At 40.2% G+C, this 26,471-nt stretch overlaps 1 protein-coding gene across 1 annotated transcript in view; it reads right to left on the bottom strand.

Moving 5' to 3' along the window:
- Positions 1-768: 768 nt before the first annotated feature.
- Positions 769-26,471, bottom strand: part of uhrf2 (ubiquitin like with PHD and ring finger domains 2) — an 89,667-nt gene continuing 63,964 nt past the window's right edge. Inside the window, exons 11-18 of the mRNA XM_062971940.1 lie at positions 21,565-21,671; positions 20,493-20,655; positions 18,588-18,725; positions 17,778-17,901; positions 11,523-11,686; positions 11,218-11,316; positions 9,685-9,890; positions 769-3,334 (exon numbers count right to left, since the gene is read on the bottom strand). Of these exons, the coding sequence (XP_062828010.1) occupies positions 9,744-9,890; positions 11,218-11,316; positions 11,523-11,686; positions 17,778-17,901; positions 18,588-18,725; positions 20,493-20,655; positions 21,565-21,671 (942 nt within the window). The 3' untranslated portion in view covers positions 769-3,334; positions 9,685-9,743. The remainder of the gene's footprint in view (positions 3,335-9,684; positions 9,891-11,217; positions 11,317-11,522; positions 11,687-17,777; positions 17,902-18,587; positions 18,726-20,492; positions 20,656-21,564; positions 21,672-26,471) is intronic.

Genomic DNA, 26,471 nt, shown 5'->3' on the forward strand with positions numbered 1-26,471 from the left:
GTTGGACTCAATGGCCCAAAGGGTCTCTTCCAACCCTCTTTGATATTATTGTTGTTGTTTTGTTATTATTATTATTATTATTATTATTATTATTATTATTATTATTATTGCTTGGTGGCCAACTATAGTCCGGCCCTCCAACGGTCTGAAGGATTGTGAACTGGCCCCCTGTTTTAAAAGTTTGGGGACTCCTGATCTAGAGATTCTAGAAAGAAAAGGGAATAATCCAAAGTTACATTAAAATATATTCTGCATTCTGTTTAACTCAGATGTCAATTCTAGACATTTGCTTGTAGGAAAGAAAATTCCATTTCTTCCCTTTTAAACTGACAATTAACATCAGTACAGAACCAAGGTTTTTCTAAGATTTTGTTTTATTTTAGATTAATAGTGTCCACCTTATGTGAAACCAAGGTTAAAAATCACCTTAAAGTAATTCCATTTCTAAGGGTATTTCTGAACCTTATTGATATTTTTCTAATTTAATTTTCTTTCTTTCATGGAAGGAAACAAAATGTATTTCTTGTATGCAGCAGTTGTGTGTTTTAGTTAGAAATGCTAAGCCATTTCTCACTCTTAATTATATAGAATTTAACAGGCAAGATAATACTGCTCTGTCAGACATGCAATCAGACTGATTGTTATTTCTGGTAAAATTTGGCAAAAAAAACCCCACTCCAGATCTGGATTGCCTTGAAAAATAGGTCACTCATACATTCCCAGGAATGCATCTAGTACAGCCTGCTAGAGTAATTAATGCAAGTGAAACGAACTGAATTTGAATTTATTTGAAATTAAAAGATGGCCATATATCCCTTACAGCACACATCAAAAAACAAATCACTTTTTAAAGCCGCTATTGTACAATAAACAAATGTGCCGCAGAGTCCAAAATGGAATTACACGTTGAAGACACTCACGTCAATCTGGCTCCTATGAAGTGTTCTGTACCCGTTGTACAGAGCTGGCAGAAAAGAGGAAACACCAAGGGATCACTTGAAACTTATTTCATAGAAGTATAAATTATATTATAATGAGCACTGAAAGGCAATTTGATCACTGGAGTTGCGTGACACACAGGCATTACACTGATTTTTTTTCATATTGCTGATTCTCTGCCTCTACTAGGTGCTCATCATCTAAGCGAGTAAGGTGTTGGCTTAAAGGCTTAGATTTTAGCACATACTAGGAATTTGAAGACTACTTGGCCAGGGCTGGGTAGAGAGATTCTGAACCAGCAGAGTTTCCACAACATCACATGGTTTCTATCTGACATTCACCCTAGTGAGTGTCATCCAGAGAAATTTGAGAGGCCTGTAGAGTAGGAATGAAAGTCTCCTTCTGTTCAAGGCAGAAAGATTTTTTTGAGTTCATTGTGTATCCACAATTACTGTGCCAAAGAAGACTCACCTACTTGAGAATTAGGCCAAACTGACTCAACAGAATTTACTTTGCATAAGTGTATAGGGAAATCTGCTAAGAAAATTAAGCAAACAAAAACAGTCTACTTTTTAAGTTTTGATATTTTAGTTCTACTGCAGACTTATTTTGGCACAAGGTGGCTCAAACATCAATTGATCCTGGGCCCATTCATCAACCACAGCTTCTTAAACATTTTCCATCCACAGCCCCTTTTGGCCCGACACAATTTTATGTGACCTTGGGTATATAATTATATAAAAAAGATATTAAAATCAACCATTTATTGGTAACAAATCAGCATAGCAACGCTTGCTAAACAAGCTGATTTTCCTTTTCATGAAGTACAGCTGAGGCATCTTCTGCAGAGTCCATTGTAAATACTGTACAACAGATTTGTGTAAATGTCTAAAACAGCCACTGGGTGACATTCAGCAACTTATATTGTTACCAATTATTTTGTGACCCCAAGACTGAGCTAATGGGACCCCATTTGGGGTCAAGACTCGCAGTTTGAGAAGCAGTGGTTTAAACTACCCTGGCTCTAAACATCATTAGGAATTATAATGAATTTGCAAGTTTCCACTTTATTTTAAAATCCCATTCTTTGGCTTGTTCTGGGAGGAAAAGGGAGGAAAAAGAGCATATAAACTCAAGCAGCTTTGTTCACATAATGCCAAACCAACCCAGTATCTCAAAGCTTCAGTCCCCTAAATGCAATATAGGGATAATACCAGCCTGTCTTGAAGATTTGCAGGGTTCACTAAGACATGTATGAAATGCTCTATACAAACAAGAAATATATTGTCAGTTGTGTTAACAGTAACTACAATCAAAAGAGATGAAAATGTCAGCTCCTCAAAACAAAGGGCTTTCTAAAATACATTTTTGTAACATACAGCTCTCCAAGGCAAATGCCCCAAAGACTAATCTAAATCCCAGACTTACTTGCCCTGCTTATCAAAAATTTCAAATGGAATGCCATGTCCTATATAAAAGTCCTCCTCTAGGAAACGCTTACTTCTGGAGTTTTATGGCTGTAAAATACAAACAATTAACACTTTATGAATCATAAAATATTTAATAAGGTATATTCAGGGAGAGGAATATACTGTATATAAAATTTCAGATCACAATATGAAGCGATTTGAGCCCTCTCCAAGCTAGTGCTGTTCCCAATGCTGTATAAGATGTATTGACACTGATACAAGACCTACTAAAAGCATACAGTTTTACGTAATATAAAAGTGGCTTGTTTCATATGAAAGTTTTTACACAGCTAAGAGTATATTGAATACCCTTTTTAAGTGCAAAAAACACAAATCACTTTACATTAACAGCAACAATGCAGTAATATTGTTCTCAGTCATTAGTAGTCAACTTGCATAAGATACGAGAGCACAATGACGCTCACAAAAATAGACTAAAAGCCCGTTCTTGCAAAAGTAGTAAGAAATACAGCATAATGGGAGGAAACACAAAAAAGATTATGCACACCACTGAAATTGATGTTTTCTGAGAAAAACTGGCTTATGTGCTGGAGCTTTTTTGCAAAAACAAACAGCACAGACCAAGCAAAACCAATATTCGAGAGGCAGTGTGTAGCTAACTTCATCTGACGCACTCTTTAAATTCTCTGCAAATTGTTTTCCTCCATCTGAGGTAGTTACAAAAACAAGCTGAAGTATCTGCAGCTCCCACGGCAAGAGCCGAGGCTTTTTTCCAGTACACAAACTAGTTGACATCTGTCCAAAACTACCTTCAGTTTTGAAAAGACAGCTAAAAATTTGAAGTTCTTACTACACAAAAAGACTGTGAAATGGGAAAGAAGACTGAGTTAGCCGCTTCACAATGTGACAGTAAAGTGAATTTCCTCAAGCCAGCTGGTCCACAGTTGAGCTTTCTTTCCTAGCCCCTTCTGTTATGATTGAGCCTCATGGCTCTGTTACTGACAGACGTGGGCGTAAGACTCCTCGAGAGTCAGATACTCTCGAGGAGCGAGAGAGAAAAAGACTGCGAGACATATTTGCAGCACCATCTGACGAGGAGTCTTTCGAAGGGTTTACGGAGAGAATGGAGGAGGGGCTGGTTAGCTCAGAGGAGGATGAGATGGATTGGACTCGGGTAAGGGAGGAAGTGGGTGCCACTGGCCATGATGGGACAGAAGATGAATGGGGACCTTCAGGATTAGACCCATGGTTTAGCTGGAGGGATGGGACGGGATCCACAGCTGGAGATGCTGTTGGGCGTAGTCAGAGGTGTTCCAGCTCTGACGAGGAAAGTGATGAGGAAACGCCCGGGTTAAGGAGGACAGCTGACAGTGATGAAGATTTGTAACTGGCATAAAATGGGGCTTGAGAGCAATTGCAAATTGCGTTGGGCAAGGTAATCTGGGCAAACGCTTGGGATCCGTGTGTGTGTGGGACGCTTCCCTGAAGACTTGTGTGCTTTCCTGTGCTGTGACGTAAGTTGATTGGAATCCAGGGTCAGACGGCGGGAGGGATTGTGTGGGCATTTGTTTGTGCAAACCTGTGCTTACTCTTATTAGCTTGACCCTCCGTCGTTTTCTTGACGGACGCCATCTCCTGCTTTGAGAACTCGGACTGAACTGACCACGGCTTGTCTTCCCCCCTTCTTGGACTTGGAAAAACTACAAACGTCTGCTTCTGGCTTTGATCTACGGAACGGAACTGGTCTACTCAACTGCTACAATCCTTGGCTGATTTACTCGTGTTGGAGATCCTGTCTGCTGTGTGTGTGTGGGGGAGCGACGCAAGTTACTCTAAGCACAGTGTTGGCAGCAGAGAGGAATCTGCTGCCAATTAGTTGCATTCTTTGTATCTTTTGTTCCTTGGCTTTCGTTTCGTTTATACCCAGGCTGAAGCAAGCAGTTTGTTTTTACCCGGATTAAACTCCGGTTTAATCCGGTTTATCTTTTGAACATTTACTTTTGCCCCTTTTTGCTCCTAAAGGCAAAAACTGCCTGGCCCTTGTGTTTTACGGGCATTTTTGAGTTCTGTAATCTAATAAACTCTGTTACTTTGAATCTTGTGGCGTTCTGTCCTTGACAGATTGCCCAACGCCCATAAAAAGTTTATTGCAGCAATAAACCCGTCAGGAAGACGATGGATGAGTTAAGGGCCAAAGTAGACCAATTGCAAACGGCTTTTACCGTTATCCAAACAGCTCAGGCTGTGAAAGGACATGTTTTGACTCCTGAACGCTTTGACGGAACCAGGTGCAAGTTGCCAACCTTTTTGGCACAAGTGGAGCTTTATTTTTCTCAGCTCAGTGCTCATGCTTTTCCTACAGACACTAGCAAGGTGGCCTTTATTTTGAGTTTGTTGACCGGTCCCGCAGGACAATGGGCCACTAATTTAATTTTGGGAAATGACCCAGTCAAGGACAATTTGAATAATTTCAAAAAGTTGTTAACTGATACTTTTGGGGATCCTCTCCGCACGGAGAACGCTGGGTGGGCTCTGTATCGGTTGAAACAGGGAAAGGGGACTGTTTTGGATTACTTAAATAAGTTTAACCTGTATCGCCACCAGCTGGATTGGGGGGAAAATGCATTCATGCTTTTATTTACTGCCGGGTTAAGTGATATGCTCCAGGACGAATTAGCACGCTTGGAGCCGGCTGAAAGCTGGGACGCCTTAGTAGCTAAGGTGCTGCGTTTAGACGCAAGGTTCGAGGCTCGTAAACACTCAAAAGCAATGTGTGCGCCACCCATGCATGTAACCAGGGCACCTGTGGTGATGGGGGAAGAGCCCATGGAGCTTGGGGTCTTTAAAAAGCTGTCTACAGAGGAAAAGAGCCGTAGGAGGCAGCTGGGCTTGTGTTTGTACTGTGGGAATGCTGGGCATTTTGCCAAAAATTGTAATGTGAAACCTTCCCAGCTTTCGGGAAAAGGCCAGCCCTAGTGCGACGTGAGTCCAACGCACTAGGGCTCCTCAAGCAGTCAACTGAGGGGAGGAAGCATGTTTTCGTACCCATTACATTATCTGTTGGGGGAAGGGAACTTGTTTCTACTTTGGCACTGCTGGACTCAGGGGCTACGGTCTCCTATGTAGATATTGAGTTTGCTAAGAAGCATGGCATTCCTAGAGTGCGCAAGGCATGCGACGTGTGGGTGGAAGGAGCAGATGGGAGACTGCTGGAGACTGGGGTGGTTAACCATGAAACCTCAGCAGTAACGTGGGAGGTGCAGGGAGTAACGGGAACGTTTGTGTGGGATATTACGAGCTTGCCTAGATATGATGTGATCCTGGGGATGGATTGGCTAGCTGTAGTAAACCCACATGTAGATTGGGCAACACGTAAAGTGATCTTAAAGAGGCAGGATTGTTGCACTCTAAATGTTACTCATTCTGATATGGAGGGAGTGCCTGCTGAGTATGGGGAGTTCTCTGATGTATTTTGTAAAAGAGAAGCGGACAAATTACCACCGCACAGGCCATATGATTGCGCCATCAAGTTGGCAGAAGGTGCGAAACTGCCAGCAGGGAGGCTGTATGCCTTGACTGTACCGGAAAGGCAAGCTTTGCGGGAGTTTCTAGATGAAAATTTAGCCAAGGGGTTTATTCGCCCATCTAGTTCTCCAACTGCGGCACCGGTATTCTTTGTAGCCAAAAAGACTGGGGAACTTAGGTTGGTCTGCGATTATCGGATCCTAAACAAATACACCATTCGGGATAGGTACCCGCTGCCTTTAATCTCGGAACTGTTATCAAGGGTGCAAGGGGCTAAGGTCTTTACCAAGCTTGATCTGCGGGGGGCCTATAACTTAATCCGTATACGGGAAGGGGATGAATGGAAGACGGCATTTAACACGTGTTTCGGATGCCACGAGTTCCGAGTCATGCCTTTTGGGCTTTGTAATGCTCCTGCGGTATTCCAGAGGTTCATGAACGATGTGTTCAGGGACCTAATTGACCAATTTTTAGTGATTTATTTGGATGATATCTTGATTTTTTCTAAGGACGAGAAAGAACATCGTCAACATGTCAAGCAGGTTCTGCACCGACTGCGGGCTAATGGGCTTTTCGCCAAGGCTTCCAAGTGCGTCTTTCATGTGCCTGAAGTGGAGTTCCTAGGTCATGTAGTGTCAGGTAGGGAACTTAAAATGGACCCACATAAGGTTGACGCCGTCAACTCATGGCAGGAGCTGAAGACTAAGAAGGATGTACAAAGGTTCTTGGGTTTCGCTAATTACTACCGGGAGTTTATTCCGAATTTTGCAAAGCTCACGGTACCTTTGACGCAGCTTCTGCGCAAGAAACAGCCATTTGTGTGGGGGCGGGAAGCTCACGAGGCGTTTCTACAACTAAAGTCTAGTTTTCAATCGGACAACATACTAACCCATCCTGATGTTGACAGACCGTTCGTGGTAGAAGCGGACGCTTCTAGCTACGCGTTGGGGGCTGTATTGTCTCAGAAGGATTCCTCAGGGACCTTGCGTCCCTGTGGATTTTACTCGCGGCAACTAACACCCTTCGAGCAGAACTATACCATATGGGAGAAGGAGTTGTTGGCGATTAAGGTGGCGTTTGAGGTGTGGCGGCACTGGCTTGAAGGGGCACGGCACCAGATCGTGGTCAGATCTGATCACAAGAACTTAGAGCACTTGCAAACAGCAAAGAAGTTAAACCAGCGTCAAATCCGCTGGGCTTTGTTTTTCTCCAGGTTTAACTTCAAGGTGCAGTTCGTGGAGGGGAAGGCAAACTTGCGGGCCGATGCTTTATCCCGCAAGCCGGAATTTAAGACCAATGAGCAGGTAGTATGTCAGACCATCTTGCCTACTGCCTCTCTGTGTGTTGTAGATAATGAGCTTGGGTTACATGACCAGATCCTTGAGGCCCAGAAGGATGATGTGTGGACTCAGGAGCAACTGATGCTGCTCTCTGCAGGTAACCGTACCATACTGCCGCATCTCCAGGATCAAGACGGGGTATTGGTGCGTAGGGGGCAGGTTTACGTACCAGTAGGGACCCTCAGGTTGGAGGTGATTAGAGCCCACCATGACGAACCCATGGCTGGGCACTTTGGCAGGTTCAAGACCGTACAGCTTATCACCAGGAGCTACTGGTGGCCAAAGATGCGGCAAGACATTCTGCGCTTTTGTGACAGCTGCGCCGTTTGTCAGCAGAGTAAGACGCCTGTTGGGCGCCCTAGAGGGTTGTTATCGTCTTTACCTGTTCCGGAGAGGCCATGGCAAATCATTTCCATGGATTTTATTTCAGATTTGCCTAAGTCTGGGGGTTATACTTGTATTTGGGTGGTGGTGGATTTATTTAGTAAACTGGCTCATTTTATTCCTTGTTCAACCATTCCGGCGGCCCCTACGTTGGCCTTACTATTTACAAAGCACATCTATCGTTTGCACGGAGCACCCGAGGTGATTATTTCAGATAGGGCTCCGCAATTTGTGTCACGCTTTTGGAAACACTTCCATGAGTGTTTGGGGACTAAGTTAAACGTGTCTTCAGCTTTCCATCCGCAAACGGATGGACAGTCGGAACGGGTTAATGGGCTCTTAGAGCAGTATCTGCGTTGTTTTTGTTTAGATCAACCCACGGCTTGGGTAAAGTGGTTACCGGTGGCGGAATTTGCTTACAACAATGCGGTGCACACGTCTAGTCAGCATACGCCATTTGAGCTAACTTATGGTTTTCACCCACGGGGAGGTGTGGCGCCGTCGACCAATGTGGTCTCTTCGGACCCTGTGTACCGCTCTTCGGAAATGGCTGCATTGCATGATGTTGCCCGTCGCTTACTGTTGGAAGCTAAGGCAACGCAGAAGACTCAGGCTGACCGCCACAGGCAGGCAGGGGAGGAGTTGGAAGAAGGGGATTTGGTGTGGTTATCTTCCAAACATATTAAACAGGCTGGGGGAAAGTTTGCGCCTCGGTATTTGGGTCCCTTTCCTATCGTTAAAAAGATTTCTTCTGTTGCGTTTCGTTTGCGTTTACCGTCTAGTTTAAAGGTCCATCCAGTCTTTCATCGTTCGCTGTTGAAACTTGATACCTCTAGTCGTCGTGGTGCTATAGCGGAGGGTATCACTGCCACTTCTCCGCCATCGGGGGAGGAGGCCTTTGTGAGAGGGGATAGTGTTATGATTGAGCCTCATGGCTCTGTTACTGACAGACGTGGGCGTAAGACTCCTCGAGAGTCAGATACTCTCGAGGAGCGAGAGAGAAAAAGACTGCGAGACATATTTGCAGCACCATCTGACGAGGAGTCTTTCGAAGGGTTTACGGAGAGAATGGAGGAGGGGCTGGTTAGCTCAGAGGAGGATGAGATGGATTGGACTCGGGTAAGGGAGGAAGTGGGTGCCACTGGCCATGATGGGACAGAAGATGAATGGGGACCTTCAGGATTAGACCCATGGTTTAGCTGGAGGGATGGGACGGGATCCACAGCTGGAGATGCTGTTGGGCGTAGTCAGAGGTGTTCCAGCTCTGACGAGGAAAGTGATGAGGAAACGCCCGGGTTAAGGAGGACAGCTGACAGTGATGAAGATTTGTAACTGGCATAAAATGGGGCTTGAGAGCAATTGCAAATTGCGTTGGGCAAGGTAATCTGGGCAAACGCTTGGGATCCGTGTGTGTGTGGGACGCTTCCCTGAAGACTTGTGTGCTTTCCTGTGCTGTGACGTAAGTTGATTGGAATCCAGGGTCAGACGGCGGGAGGGATTGTGTGGGCATTTGTTTGTGCAAACCTGTGCTTACTCTTATTAGCTTGACCCTCCGTCGTTTTCTTGACGGACGCCATCTCCTGCTTTGAGAACTCGGACTGAACTGACCACGGCTTGTCTTCCCCCCTTCTTGGACTTGGAAAAACTACAAACGTCTGCTTCTGGCTTTGATCTACGGAACGGAACTGGTCTACTCAACTGCTACAATCCTTGGCTGATTTACTCGTGTTGGAGATCCTGTCTGCTGTGTGTGTGTGGGGGAGCGACGCAAGTTACTCTAAGCACAGTGTTGGCAGCAGAGAGGAATCTGCTGCCAATTAGTTGCATTCTTTGTATCTTTTGTTCCTTGGCTTTCGTTTCGTTTATACCCAGGCTGAAGCAAGCAGTTTGTTTTTACCCGGATTAAACTCCGGTTTAATCCGGTTTATCTTTTGAACATTTACTTTTGCCCCTTTTTGCTCCTAAAGGCAAAAACTGCCTGGCCCTTGTGTTTTACGGGCATTTTTGAGTTCTGTAATCTAATAAACTCTGTTACTTTGAATCTTGTGGCGTTCTGTCCTTGACACCTTCTCTTTTTTTACAGTCTGTAAGTCATTAGGAGAAGTATGTCAGGAGCCGAACAGTATCATCGCCCTTTGCTGTAACCAGGGAAGAACTGGTCAAGTAGTGTCTGAAGTATCTTGTTGGGGATCATGGTGTAGCCCTTTCCAAGGTCATGTCGGCAAGCAGGGCAAGTGAAGACCTCAGCTCTGAAAGAGCGCTGTAAACAGCTCTGTAGGACGGAATAAGGAAAGGAGAAGTTATACTTACTAAGAATATTCATTCTGGGATGGATGGGAGGAGCAATCCACAATGCCTGAGCTTTCCCCATATGCCGGTTAGGTTTGGCAGGCAGGGAAACCCCAGGCATTGTGGATTGTTCCTCCCATCCATCCATCACGAGAATATAAATTGCAGAAACAAAATAAAATCAGGATTGTCAGAAATGTGCCAAATATGACTCTGTGCTGACACAAGACACTACATTTAAATCATGCAGACCACGAAGAAGAATCAGTGTTCCCAAGTCTGAATGCCATGAGAAACTGGTGAGTTTGAATTTGAAATGAGATTGTTTTCTTTCCCACATGAAAAAAAGAATGTGGTGCATGAGCCTAGCTCACACCATGAAGGGAAGAACCCATGATTTTCATGTTTGGGCCTGAAAGAGGAATAAGAAAAAAATCCAGTACAGCCTCTCATGCCTTTAAGTGTTGGGTAAGCCACAGAATACCTTAGCAAAATGATCCTCCAGTATACCAACACAAAATAAAAAAAATTGAATTCACCCCAATATTTTGATGTAACTAGATGTGAGACTGGCCTTGGATGTGTAACTTCTTGTGAACATTTAAAGACAAGAATGGAACTATGGCACTATGGATGGGAAATCCCAAGCAGCTCTGCTGATTAAAACTTGGCCAGACTGCCTATAAGCAAATTAATTTTAGATGCTCAGAGATTCTATGTCCAGTTGGTCTGGACTTAGTATCCCTTCTTTTCAGTATTCTACAACTCTATCACAATTTTGGAACTAACTTCCAACCATGATGGATGTCAAGATTCCCAACATGTTTACACATGAACTGCAAGCTAAGGCAAGATTTTAAACACTAAGGGGGGTTAAATGGCACAGTATGATCCCAAAGTTGATTTCAATGGAAAAATTACAAAAATAATTACACCCTTTCCTGTAATAGATAGTGAACTACTGATTGTATTTGATCATGCCCACTAATTGATGAGAAAACTTAATATGTAAGATAATCTTTATCACAATTAACTGCAATAAAAATTCATTCCAGAATTCTTCTTTTTCATTAGCTATACAAAGCAACACCAAAAGGAGCTATTCTGGGCTAAGAAGCAATATATGCATGAATTAATATAAAAGTATCATGGACATTCTGGACCACAATACGTAATTTAATAATTCTAACAAAAATTGAAAGCAATCATTTCAACATACACTTGACCTAGCTACTGCTTCAAAATATGACTTCTTTGACAAATTCTTAAACAGGATTACAAATCAAAAGCAAAAGACCATAAATACTTACTTTACAGACATTGTGGAGGCACTCTGTGGTCACTGGTTGGTAAACCAGCTCCTGACAGCAGACACACATAAAAGATTGTTCCACTTTCTTCAAAAAATTCTAAGGAGAAAGAAAAAATAACTCAGTCTGATGGAAAGATCCTAATCATCATTTCATTAAAAAGGAATCTTCCTACAAAAGTTCCCTCATCCATTCCTGGTGGATCAGAACATGAGGTCTGAACTTTGCTACCCATTTTAATAGATGTGTTAGCTTTCAGCCATTGAAAAAATATTGAAAATGCAGAATGATAGTAAAAAACATACTGGTCCTTCCTTAAGAGAAACTAGAACTTCATCCCACACTTTCTGGTTTGGAGAGTCTTCCTGAATCAACCACTGCTGCTGCTGAGTTAGATCGAAAGCTTCTACTTTCTCTCCATCCTCCATCTTCATAGCTTTGGCTGTGTTTGCTGGTTCTTCTAGGCCTTCTGAAAAATACATCAACCAACAACTCTTCTTAAATTAATTCTTAAGACCATCAACATTATCTCTAACGGCAAGCTTACCGATGAAATTGTATCAACCTTATTGAAGAAAACAATAAAATTTATTGTATAAAAGAAGACAATAATAAATTGAATTTAAAAACCAGGAACATATTATATAAAACTACTAGCTGTGCCCAGCCACGCGTTACTGTGGCTTATGGGAATCCTTTGTTGGCCAGGTGGAATAGCAGTGAATAGCCTTGCAGTCTCAAAGCCTGGCCGTTTTCTGGAGTAGCTGGAGCTTTTTGTTGTATGAACGTAGAGGCATGGATGAGGGGTTGTGCGGCCAAGTTTAGTGTTTCTGGGATGTGTAGTTTTGTTGTTTTGTCCTAGGCCAAAATTTCATTACCCTTTTATATATATAGATATATACATACTAGGCTTGTCCGATCGATGGAAAAAATGTTTCAATTCTCGTTTCTAAAGTAGGGGGTGCCGGCGCTTCGATATAGAAAGTATTTCCGAGTTTTTCACCCAAAAATTTCGGATATTTCCGAAAATTCGTAATAATTCTTAATGTTTCTAAAATGGCGGACGCGCATACGCAATCGCCAAAAAAAAAAAAAAGGAAACTGGGGGGGACTTTTACAGGGCTCTCCCGCCCTCATTTCTTGAGCTATCCTCATCAAATTTGGTACAGTGGGAGATCACATTCAACACTCTTTGCTCAACAAATTGCAGAAAGTTTCCTGTCTCCTATGATTTTTGGTGAATTTTCATAACTTTTTATAATACACTATTTTTCAATATTTGAAGAAACCTGTTCCTGGTTTGAAAGTCTTATTTCCTGTTCAATTGGGTTCTTATTACTGTGAAAGTCCCTCTTCTACTTGTGTAGACTTTGGATTAGAAACGCAGCACACGCCAAGCAATGCCTTGGCAGGAGTGCCACTGTCCTTTGAAAACTATAAATTGCCTTTGAACTTTTTGATCTATGGTGCCACTGGCTGACCTTGTGATTGCCAAAATGAAACTCTGGCCGAGGACTTTGGATTAGAAACACAGCACACGCCAAGCAATGCCTTGACAGGATTGGCAATGTCCTTTGGAAACTATTTCTTCCAATGTACCCTTTTAGGTTTGAAAAAAAATGTGTGTCTTTGTGATTGATACAATAACACTCCGCCCGGGGGTTTGGGATTACAAACGGAGCATGAGGGAAGCAATGCCCTCGCAGGATCACACACGTCCTTTGGAAACTCTAACTTCCAATGTCCCCCCCTTTTAGGATTGCTAAGAAGGGCTGATCTAGTGATTGCTAAATTCAAAAAAAAAGGCAGAGGTCTTTAGAAATGGAGCGTCAGGAAAGCAATGCCTTGGCGCCCACGTCCTTTTAAAAATAAAAATTGCCTAAAGCCACAGCAAGGACTCTGCCAGATCCCACAAGCCCCAAGCCAATTTCCAAAAAAAACAAAAAAAAAACACACACACAATATCCAGTCAGCAACAACAGCCAGCCCTTAACAGACCCAACCCCCAGAACACTTAGCCCTCTCTCCCCTCAATGCAGGCAGCTTGATTCCCAGCGCAGCGCGAACCACCCTCTCTGCTCGGTAACCCAGCCCCGAATGGCTTGCCTGGGTTGGGGAGGTTTTTTTTATAGAGATCTTACACGTGGACGCGGAGGACGCTAGCCCCCACCTTTTCCAGCCATCGTGGAAGTCTCTGATTGGCCAGGGAGCGGTGGCCATTTTAGGCTGCGCTAGGCTCCCATTCAAGTTAGGTTGCAGAAACAAAAATATATATATATATATAAAAAAATTTTTGGAGGAAAAAATTTAACGAAACATTAAGACACAATTAGAGAATGGGCCAACGATGGTTCGAATTGCATTGCCAGTTGCGCCAGGGACAACGTTTCAATACTCGGTTCAAAAAGCGAGAACATTCCGAAACAATTCCGAAATAAGAATCATAACGAATTTTTGGACAACCCTAATACATACATATAAATATACATATAAATATACATATACACATTTATATACATACACATATATACAAACATATATAAATACACTAGCTCTGCCCGGCTACGCGTTGCTGTGGCAAAGTGGTGGTGGTATTGGTTAAAAATTGTGTAATTTTTATTTGCCATTATTTGTATTTTTTAATAAATTTTATTGTAAGTTATCTTTTTATTATATTTTATTACTTTCTTGTATTATTTTTAGATATTTTCTGTTATAGTATTTTATTGTATTAATTTTTTAGTGTTTTTAATTGTTTTTTAGTGTTCTTAATTATTTTTTATTGGGTTGCTAGGAGACCAAGATGGAGGAGCTTAGCCTTCTAACTGGCAGCAATTGGATAAAAGCAATTATTCCTCTCTCTCTAATTGAGACTTTATTTTTCTTTTCTTTTTGTTGTATCAACCTAGAGCCGTGGATGATGGGTTGTGTTGTCAAATTTAGAGGTTGGGGGGCCTGTAGTTTTGTTGTTTTGTGGGTCGCCGTGATGCCATCACTCTTTTATATATATACATAGAATCAGAGTCGGAAGAGACCTCGTGGGCCATCCAGTCCAACCCCCTGCCAAGAAACAGGAAAATTGCATTCAAAGCACCCCTGACAGATGGCCATCCAGCCTCTGCCTAAAAGCCTCCAAAGAAGGAGTCTCCGCCACAGTCTGGGGCAGAGAGTTCCACTGCCGAACAGCTCTCACAGTGAGGAAGTTCTTCCTAATGTTCAGGTGGAATCTCCTTTCCTGTAGTTTGAAGCCATTGTTCCGCGCCCTAGTCTCCAGGGCAGCAGAAAACAAGCTTGCTATATTCACATTTCTTCTTCAATTCTAACCTTATCGCCTTGACATATAGTATGTTCTAGCAAAATATGTCTTCAGACCTTATTCTTACAGAATGACAAAAACATGTGTTAGAAAGAGGCTAAGTGATTCTCCCTTTCATGTCAGTACTATGAAGATAGGATGGGGTGAAGGATCCCCCAATGTTTGCAGAAAGAGAAAGAATGAAGACTTTGTTACAGAAAGCCAACAGATTTGGGGGGGATGTATATAGGGCATAGTGTATTCTGGAAATGGACATGGTTGGCATCTGGAGACAGAGCTTTTATTAACAATCTAAAATCAAAGGAAATGAAAGTAAAAGTGGTATGGGAAGATAAAGAAACAGACCTTGAAGAAAGCAGATTTCTTTTATTTGTTTTGGGGAAAGGTATATGTGATAGTACGTGGAGGGCTAAACATTCTATATACTAGTATCTGTAAGGATAAGGACTCTATCACACTGCTTCTTAAACAGTGGGTCCTACCTTAAATGTCCATAGCTCAATGTTGGGGTCATGAAAGGTTTGGCAACAGTCAAAGCTTTCAAAATGCCACCCGTCTGGTAGCAACAACTGCTTCAGCTGTACTACACAAAAAAATTCTGCCTGTTCAGCAAGCTCTGAAAATGCTGATTTAATCAACTAAACAGTTGATTTTATACCTATTTCTTATACCTAGGTATATACCTGGGGTCACAAGTAGGAACAGTTTAACTGACTATTTTTTCTTGCTTCTCCCATTACTAAAACATCTGGCCAGAGAAAGACAAAAGTCATGCTACAATTTGTTTCCTAATGAAACTATTTTCACTTGAAAGCATTTTTAAATATAGGATTCCATTCTCTTTCATGTCATGGAGCTTAGCAACACCTAGTATTTATATGACACTTTTCCAAAGTTTCCTTGTCAGCACTCTAAGCTTCTATTAACAATCGATTGGGAAAGGATTGCATTGCTGTCCCAGAACTGAAGCAACAGTGACACAATGGCATGGCTATGACTGCTGAGAAGGAACAGTACCCCAAATGGAGGCCAGGAAGTCAAACAACTTAAGACTCCACAGCTGACATAAAAACAAGTGACTGACTTTATAGACACTAAGGAAGCTTAATAAAAAAAATCTTCCTTTTCTTACACACAAATTGATAACTTTTCAAGGACTGCTCAGGGTAAACAGAGCTTTCATAATACTTCCGCCACTGCGGCCCCAAGTAATTGCCTCCAGGAATGGTGAAAACAATTTTGAGGAGAAAAATCCTTGTGCAGTATGAGACATTGAGAAAGACCATGGGATGCAAAAAACTGCCTTGAAGTCTCACATGAGACCCCTTCCTACCCCTTCCGTAAGACAATCCTTGCATAGGTAGATCAGTGCTGGCTAGTTACATCAAAGTTTGCTATGTTCCCATTTTTATATGGGTAGCAATTTTAAATGGCTGTACGTGATGTTGGGCAGCCAGATTCCAGTTTTCCCTACAATTCCTTCAGCTGAAGCAACAGGAATTATCATTGGTGGTTTGACTTCTCGGCTAATGAATTTTCTTTATGGTTGTATCAGTTCCTTGTGAGGTTTGGTCTTGGAGAATGTGGACCAGTTAGTATAGTCCAGGGATGGCCAAACATGCTTAATGTAGGAGCCACATACGATAAATTTCAAATATTATAAAATACATCTATGTACCAATATTATATAAATGTTAAACTATTATTTTATATTAGTTTCAATAATCAAAAGCATGTGTGTGTGTGTGTGTGTGTGTGTGTGTGTACATACAGCCCAAAATTCTGACTAATTAATATTTTAACTATATTGAGTGTATCCAATGTTAATGAGCTACAGAAACCTCTAAGAAAATATGCAAATTTGCATCTTATTAACATTTAATGAGATTGCTAAAAATGAAAAGGTAAAAAAATATTTTAGCATATATTTATCTGTCTTAGTAAACAGCCAGCCAAAACACATAGAAAAACTAATACAATTACAGGCATTTAAAGCAGACATTACCTTACAAAATTATAGTCTTATCGTAATATTTTTACGACACACATTGCTACAATTATAGGACTATTTACTGCTAGTACTGGTGTTGTGAGTCTCCATCTTGAAACAATAGGCTCCATTACACGCAATGCAACCAAACTCAACACCCAATATCATACTAATTACCCCATAGCACTAAGATTATGGGTACTAGCTTATACAAATACACATTCTTGTGGGGAGGTTGTGAGTGGGATTTTTGAGGGATGGTGTGTTTTAAAATGCATTTTAATTGTATATATTATGTTTTGATGGCATTTTAAACCAGATGCACAATACTGTTTAATTGTTTTTTTTTTAATTTTTGTATTCGTCTTATTTAAAATTGATCAAAGTGTGTGATTGTTCGCCGCCTTGAGTCCCCTTGGAAACAACGGCAGGTTATAAATATAGTAAGTAAAACATTCTCCAGCACAATTCCTCTGTAACACAAAATTTCTTTAATCCCCAACTCAAATATAGTATTACAATTAACATTTCAATTCTTCAATATATTGACTCCCTATTAGCATTACATTTATGTTTCAATACAGTGACTTTCAATCTATATGTGGTAAATAATTACAAACCTTGATTTTTTAATGTTCCTATTATATGGATTGTAATAAAAACGAGCTCAGCCAATTTATTTCGGCTAGCCATACATCATATGTCAAAGAGTTACATATTTATTTATTTATTTACAGCATTTATATTCCGCCCTTCTCACCCCGAAGGGGACTCAGGGCGGATCACATTACACATATAGGCAAACATTCAATGCCTTTTAACATAGAACAAAGACAGACGAACATAGGCTCCGAGCGGGCCTCGAACTCATGACCTCCTGGTCAGAGTGATTCATTGCAGTGATTTATTGCAGCTGCTCTACAGCCTGCGCCACAGCCCGAGCCCAATATGGCTCGCAAGCATGCAGTTGGCCATATAGTCAAACTACGTGGCTAATGGATCCTGAAAGCAGGGCTGGTACTATTGTTAACAACATGGTAACTCTTTGAGATCACTAATGCAATGATGTCTAAACCTGAATAAAATTTATTCAGCTGCTAATTGGGAGGCAGGAGATAGGACAACATAATGTAAGTCGAATGGGGTAGAGGGAGATGAGTTCATGAGTTCAAATAAATGTTTCTTGGGCAAAGGCCCATGACTTCTATATTTCACAGCTAACAGATACCAGTAAATGACCCCCAGCAGCCATACCATCATCTATTGGTCTTTTCTGATTTCCATTGCTCTCTTCTGTTGGCTCCTGTTTCATAGGCTGTTTTTTAATTTTGTCCTTCTTTTCTTTACTAGCCATGGCTTCCAAATAACCTTCTGGGTACTACAACAGAAAAACATCACATCTGAGAAGCATTATTAAATAACATTCACATAAACACAAATATTTCCTGACTAACAGTGCATTAAAATCAAATAAATGTACATAATTTACATAAACATGAAGTTACTTCTATAGCAGTTCATTAGGAAAATTAGGACAGATGATATGAAAAGGAATAGTAAAGAGAAATGAAGTCCCAGAGTGTGAAAATAAAGAGAAAACCAGTGATGCACACAATGTCACCAGTGACTTGAGGCGCAAACTGAAGCATGCTCCTCTGTTCCTCCTTGGGATAGCAAACAGACTAACAGACCCAGGGATGAGGATTCAAGTGAACATTTTAACTCTTGAAGACCATGGTGGGTGGGAACTCATTTGGTTTTTCTACACTGTAGCAAATTATTTAGGAACTTGTTGCAGAAAATACTAACCAATGAAATCAATAACACACAGTTGATCACACACTACATGAAACTAGGTATAACTCTATTTTGGTCTCCTAAAACACTTCCAAAGAACATTAAGGAAGAACATTATTTTACCTATACACCCAATATCTTCAAAGCTGATTTTAAGAGAATCTCACTACAAGATATATTCAGTTGGCCAAAGAATTTACTATAGTTGCTAGAATAGTTATGTTCCAGTAAAACTTCTAAAAACTTTGACAGTGTTCACGTTCTAACCTGTAAACTTAAGCCCAATTTTTTTGACCGTTCAGTTCCTTCAGTCGTCCAAGGTGCAGGTTCAGCATCATCTCTTCGCAGAAGATAGCGCCAAACTAAGAATCCACATTTTCCAATTTCTGGCCAGTATTTCACCACCTAAATTACAAACATGCTTATAATTTCTGAGATACTTTCCATAGTTTCAAAATCTATCCAGTTAAATTACACCATAGTCATCTTTCTAAATGAATTTTACTTCTTTATAGATATGCATTCATTTTACTTATACCTGTGCTATCTAAAATATAGCTGGTGAGATGGCAGCTGATACTTTGATTTTAACATTATCCAGTCCTGGGCTTCCCAAGAAACTGCCTTGGAAAGAAAAAAAAAGATTCCTAATATTTGCACAAAGAACATAAAATATATTATATGCAAAATAATAGAATTATACAATTTGCTTTTACAAAAGTATCATACTTGGAACATTTAAAGTAAAAAAAATTAACAATAGTTACAAATAGAATTAATTTTTAATTTTTTGTTGCAATAAGAAGGTGACCTCTAGTCTCAATCCTTTTATGTTGAGCTTATTGTATCTAGCTATCTTTACCAAAAGTGGCCTTCATATCCACATATCAAAAACTCAAAGACACATATTAGTTCTAAGTCAGGGGTCCCCAAATTAAGGCTCGTGGGCCGGATGCAGCCATCCAAGGTCATTTGCCTGACCCTGTCCTAAACTTTAGACTCAGGGTTGACCTAAGTCTGAAACGACTTGAAGGCAGACAACAACAACAATCCTAATTTTGGACTATTTCATCATAGTCTGGCCACGCAACAGTCTGAGGGACCATAAACCGGCCCTCCACTTAAAAAGTTTGAAGATCCCTGTTCTAGATTATGTATTTAAAAATATCCTAAATATTACAGGAGTATGTTTAAAATACCAGTTGTATTGTTTCAAGTTTCCTTTCAGACAAGTAAACCATGAATGCGATCTCAACAATTTCACATTCCAAATAGTATTTCAAGTTTTTATTTCAAGTTTTTAAACTTGGGAAAACAGATAAGCTAGCCTATCTCTTCTGAAGGTTCCCTGTTATTATTACCATCAGCTGATACAACAGTTAAAGTAAATGATGGTCTTTTCCCCTCTCTTCAGAGACATCATGCATAGATGACTAATTCTGTATTGAGTGATCCTTAGTATAAAATTATTATTGCACCAAAAGGATTATTTCAGAAGTATTAATGTAAAAAATCCTAATAAAAGAATAATGGGCCCAATTTGGACAAACAAACATCGATTACACAAATGGTTTTTCCCACTTTCTCTCCAATGCAGTCTCCATGATCCAAAAAAATCCTAAGTAATGAGAAATCCCTACTAAGTAGTATGAGTTGTGACATGAAGGATTTATTTATTTATTTCTATCGTTTCTACCCCTCCCTTCTCACCCGAGGGGACTCAGGTCAGCTTACAAAAATGGCAATTAATGCCAATACACCAATATACAATAAGTAACATTAAAACAATCAAAACATTTAAATAACATTATAATCTACAGTAAACAAAAATTAAAACAGTGCAAAATGCTTGTGCCAGCTAAGTGGGAAACTCAAACAAAAATAATGCATAGACACTTCTGTATGAGAAGAGGTCTGCTCAAACAAGGTGTAATGTTGCCACACAATTTTGTCCATTTCTCCCTCTTCCACACCAAAATCTAGGAGTGTCCCCAAACCCTCTGAAAAAACATTTCAGGATGCTATAGCACCATGGAGCAGGAGTACAAGCAGCTCCCCAGTCACATTGCTTTGGAATCCAAATCATTTCCAGTCAACTCGAACTGGAAGGCTGCTATTGGCAGCTATTGGCAGACTTAACTGGAAGGAAGGATACAGAAGAAAAATGTGCACCTTATAAATGCCATCATATCTATTGCCTTCTTCAGGGGCATATTTGCTGATTCTTCGACCCTTTGAGCTCCGAACCACACGCACAGGCTTTCCAGCTCTCCAGTTTTTAGATTCAGCTCCATTTTTATCATCCAGTGGGGCATCACAATTCAGGGCCAGGGCCCTGCAAAATATGTTTTGGAAGACTTCATACGACATGTTTTCTAAAGTACCACTGGGAAATTCAAGTCAATTTTCCGCACACACTTTATTACAGTCAGGTCAAAAATTATTCATTCAATTCATATATAACACCAAATCACGTTTTTTAAAATTAAAATAAGCAGTGCTCTCTCTTGGGCTCTATGCACCTTCTGCTTTTTCTTCCTATGGAAACCAATTTGCTGCATTTAGACAAAGCAGCAAACTATGGCCAAACACCTCTTAGCTACTTGGGTTGGCATACCTTTAAATTACAAAAACATTTAGCATTTTGTTAGCATGTATTTAATAACTCCAATATCTCCTGGAAACAAATTGTAAAAAAACCCCAGCGTAATTGAGATTTACCATGTGAATAAATTTTGCTAAGAAAACCCCATGACAGATTTGTTTTAAGGTTGCCCTAAGTAAGAAAGGACAAGAAGAATACAATAGCAAAATAGTTTTGAATTATATTCTAGTAATCTAAAGCACAACTAATGAACAGTGTAGAAAAATCATTTTATTATTCATCACTTACTGATCAAAGAAACTTCCTTCTATATCAAGGCATGACTGGTTATCTTGCATACTTCAAATTCAACAATATAGACATATATATTCAGCTTATATTAACATATATGACTCAATACTTGATTATATCCTATGTATTACACTCATATATGTTTCCCTTTCTATTTTCTCTCTTTTCACATTTCTATAATTATTCAAATTTAATTTAAAAGAACATTTGCTACAACGATTATCAAACCAAACTGTTCTAAAACATAATTTATATAAATGTTTTCTTCCTATTTAAAGAGTTAAATAATGAAATCCTTGCTCTACTGAATGCTTCCTCCTTTCTTCAGAAGAAATTTGTAAAGCCTACCTGTTCATGTGTGTTAGAGTTTGATCAAATGAGTGTTCTCCAATCCTTTTATTACCAGAAAGATCTCTTCCTCCACTCCCAGTGTAAGTAAATTCATCCCCTCGATCCTACATGGAAATATTCATATATATTTTTACAATTATCAAACTAAGAATTCAGGATTGCAAAAGGTGGAATATACAATATCTATGCCCTATTTAATAATGGTGTTGTATATAAAATACTAATACTTCATCTGATGGAATCAAAACTGTTTTACTGTAATTCATGTGAGTGCAAGGGTGCATGCGTACAATGTCTAGATGTGTCACCTCTCAAAATCTCTTCCCAAGGATATCTGAAACCGTGGATATTAGTAAAACATATTTAGACTGTACCTGGGTCAGAAACATTCCATAGAATCACACTGGAGAATCTAGAGAGGCCCACAAAAACTTCCCAGGGTTGAGGGAGATTTTTCTGGAGCAATGGGTAAGTGAAACCATGAGTATTGGTTTATGGACTCCACATCACACACAGAAGTAGTGATGCTCCTAAAAGAACAGGTTTTTCTCACATCAATCCTAAGTAGGGCTTTTGGATGAGCATCCCACCACATTCTGAGCCCTGCCAACTCACACTATTTGAGTCAAAAGGCTGACGGAGGAGCTTCACTTGTCCTGGTTGAGTTTTACATTCAAAGCCACCAAGCGTGCCATCAACAACTGGGGGTTAAGGTTATCCTCCTAGTCCTTAGGTTTCTTGGAACAGCGAGTAAACAGTTACATTGCTAAGGGTATTACTCTCCAAGTTGTCATTACTAGTTTTATGCATTTTCAAGGCTAACAATATTCCAAAAATATGTATTCAGTTATTAGAATAATATTTAGCACATTCAGTTTTTTTTAGGAAGAGTATCAACAGAACAGAATCAAAATCTGTTAATATTTTCCTTAGTCTAAATCAGTGGTTCCCAACCTTTGGTCCTCCAAGTGTTTTGGACTTCAGCTCCCAGAAATCCTAGACAATTTACCAGTTGGGAACCACTGATCTAACTAATTTTGAAGTCCCCCATACTCACTTTGCCCTTAGTGACAGTTTGCTACCTTTCCTAAAACAGTTTAAGAAATCTGAAACAAAATTCCTACATTGCAAATACAGTGCTCCCTCACTAATTCATGATTCGGGTTCCGCAGATTCACTATTTAGCGGATTTTCCCATCCGACCCGCCCTCCCCTCACAGGCACAAAAGGACTCAGTTTGAGGCACGTGACCCGGCCCGCACTTCCTCCTCAGCCGCCTGCAGGCAGCACCAGTAGGCCCTGCCTGCGCCTCATCGCCTCAGGAATAACAAGAAATACAGTACAGTACGTTAAAAGAGGAAAAGAGGGAGGGAGGGAGAGAAGGGGGCTATATTTATTGAAATAAATAGTGCCGCTACTTCGCGGTTTTTCACTTTTCGCAGGCAGGCCTGGAACTTAACCCCCGCAAAAAGTGAGGGCACACTGTATGGGCAGGGAAATTTCTTTATCCCAAAGACAGCATTTCATTGAAGTCCTAAAATCTCAGAGCCTTCATCCTAGCAGGGCAAATCTACTCTTTCTTCAACAGACTCATCCATTCATATCCTTCCACACTCTTATTAACAAACATAAAACTGGAGCTTCAGACAGCAATTGTGTTTGAAAAAAGGTTCCATTATATTCCAATAGCTTCTTAAGCTTGTAACTTGTATAGGGGTTTACATCACTTAGAGGTGAAAATTTTAGGCTCCTGCAACAGATCTAAAAAGCAGTATTCTTATGCTAAAAAATCCCTCTGTATTAATCATTCTAGAAAAAATGTTGGGAGTACCATAACAACACCAAGTGAGGATATAATGAGTTAATTACAGTTGATTTCCCAACTGTACAGTGTTCCCTCACTACTTCGCAGTTCACTTTTTGTGGATTTGTTGTTTCGCGGTTTTTCAATAAACTCTAAAAGAATATTATAAATCATAAAAAATTACAATTTACAGCCTAAGGAAGGGAGGAAGGAGAAGCTGAAGGGAGAGAAAAGGAGCCCAAGCGGCAACGGGAGGAGAAGGAGGCCATTTATCAACACACGATTGGTTGATAAAGACTTAAAATAGTATAACTACTAAAATAATGTATACATATATAGTGTTTCTACTTCGCGGATTTTCACTTATTGCGGGTGGTCCTGGAACCTAACCCCCACGATAAGTGAGGGAACACTGTAAACACAGTAAGAGCAGGGGGTAAAATCAGTCTGAACTTTTTAAAAAAATAAACCCATAATGTTGTATACTGCAAGCAAATGATCTACTAATTTGTCTTATAAAATAAAAATTGATAAAATATAAAGCTCCATAACCCACTGAAAAAAAACCATAAAAAGTTATTATTTTAATACAATTACATATACTGATATAATAACCATATCATAAATCTTCCTGGCACCCTTCTTCTGTTTTAGTCCATTTGAGATTTAAGTTCATGTTTTCCATTAACCCTAACACATGATGATGTTTCTGACAATAACAAGGAAAAGGTGTAACTTAAAAAGAAAAATAATTAAAATATATAGGGCTGCATCCAACATGATGGCGATACAGGTCACAAAACACCTCTCCCTCCTTCTCTCTCCTGTAGCTCTAGAAACTTCTTAAACTGGATAAAACAAATTTTCCAGTTATCTGGAGTAGGTTTTTGAGGCGTTCAGGGGTGTTATGATGGAAAAGTGAGATGAAATCCCCTCAAAAGGATTCTATTCTTGTGCAAACAGATGTCCAACACTGAGTGACATCTTACACTTGACACATATATGGAGGCTACAGAAATAATGTAATTATAAAGGGGTCCTGGTCTTTAGAAGTATCTAAGTATTTGCAAGGCATTAGGCTAGCGTCATTAAAGAACTCAAAATAATACCTGTGTGGGTCCAGTACACACATGTAATGCTCACTTGAGTTAAAGGATGGAGAAGAGACCACAAAACTGACTTGATCAACTAGTCATATATCTCTGGATTTGGAAATTTTTAACTTGGTTTGGAATTGTAGGTGACTGTCATTAAACCAAGTCAATAAAAATCTCTTGGTGCCAACCAACCATCTTTAGAAGTTAAGGTAATTTGAGAATATTTGTGAGTTAGAGAGGCTGAGGCATAAAAAGTAGCTAACATTACAGCTCCTATTAATTTCCTCAGTCCTAATTAATAAAAAGTCTATTATTATGTCAGAATAATTTATGAAAAGTGTTCCCTATATAGAATTTATTCTTCAGTTGTTTGTCACGGGATCCTTTCCGGAACTACCTGAAATCTACTATCAATACTGGGCCATTTTTCAAAAACTGTAGTTATGCTTATGTATTCTTGCTCATATCGACAGATTGCGTATATAATGAATACAAGACTGTTTTTTCTAGCAACAGGTTTTTTAATTTCAAATATGTGAAATCTTATTTATAGAGAGGATAAGTAGATAGTAACATTCTTGGTAAGAAAATATCACTGCAAGAAAAAACGATTTCACAAAGGTGGAAGTAATTTGCTGCTTTGGTGCAATCCTGAACAGTAACCTAGGAGCCGTCACCATGTAAACATTTCAGTGACTTACCTAACATAAATATCACTACTATGGGAAGCAAACAGACTCAAGAAGCCACTCTCTGCTATTGAGGTACACTATGCACCTGGACCTTTGCAATTCTATTCAGGACTATGATAATAAACATTTCAGCATTGATAACATTTTTCAGAATGATTCTTTTTTTAAAAGGCCACAGTTTCTGAAGAATCCCCTTTCAGTGGGAACAGTTAAATAAGTGCTAATGAGAATGTTTACTTCACTTTCGTTACTAAAGATGCTTAACAACTGTTAACACATTGCTTACTGCTTTATCATTCACCTGATGTTTGCTTCAGTATTCTTCCTGATGGTACAAGAGCTGAAGAAGAGGTTGTAAACATTACTCTCATTGTAAAAAACAGCTTATGGCTAAACAAACCATGGCTAAATTCATGAAACGAAAAACACAAAGATTGATTCATCACAGAACAGAACAGCTTGCTGTTCTATTTATGAGTTACAAATGTTTCTCAACATCTGTTCCTAGGCGCTAAACAGCGAGATCAGTCAGAGACAATCTGTCACATCTAGTAATAATATCTATTAAAAATAAGTGGAATTCTCATAGGGCTTGTCTATACCGGCCCTAAAATCTGAAGAGGGCCAGAGGTTGCTCCTAGATAGCCAAATGACATCCAGGTTCATTCACTAGTGTAGGGTAAACCAGGGTGAACCATTTTAGCCCCGCATTGAGGGAGGTCAGGGAATGCTCCAGAGTATTGCTGAAACTCCAGAACAGCCCTGCACTTCATGCACAGTGTGGACAGCAGACCAGCCCCATGCAAACGGGCCTGCTGTCCACTTGGGACATCACCACCATCCCCCTTTCCCTTTGCTGACATCAGCAAAGGTGCCTGAGTGGCCAGAATGAAAGAAAGAAGTTTGCTCCTCTCATTCTCCCTAGTCACATGGGCGCCTTTACCGATCCCAGGAGCTCTCTGGTCATCTACCACAGTGACAGGGAAAAGGTTACACCCCAGCCAAGACATTTAGTGCTATTTCTCAAGCATTTGATCTGCCCCCAGCTAAGACCTAATTCTTTATGAAGACGTAAATATGTATCTAGCCTATACCGCTCCAGGCAATAGGTACAGACTCACACGACTATTTGTTTCTTCATATATAAAAAACTAACAGAGAGTAACTTGTTCTGTAATATGTTAGCTTTCTGCTTGCATGGAAAAATACTCTGCATTAAGAAACAATCTCTATGTCAGTGCCATTCTGGAGGCTGCAGTGATCTTATTCCAGCTACAGGTCATCATCTCAGAAAGGTTTCGGTCTAACATG

This window comes from Anolis carolinensis, chromosome 2, assembly GCF_035594765.1.
Source record: "Anolis carolinensis isolate JA03-04 chromosome 2, rAnoCar3.1.pri, whole genome shotgun sequence".
NCBI lineage: Eukaryota > Metazoa > Chordata > Lepidosauria > Squamata > Dactyloidae > Anolis > Anolis carolinensis.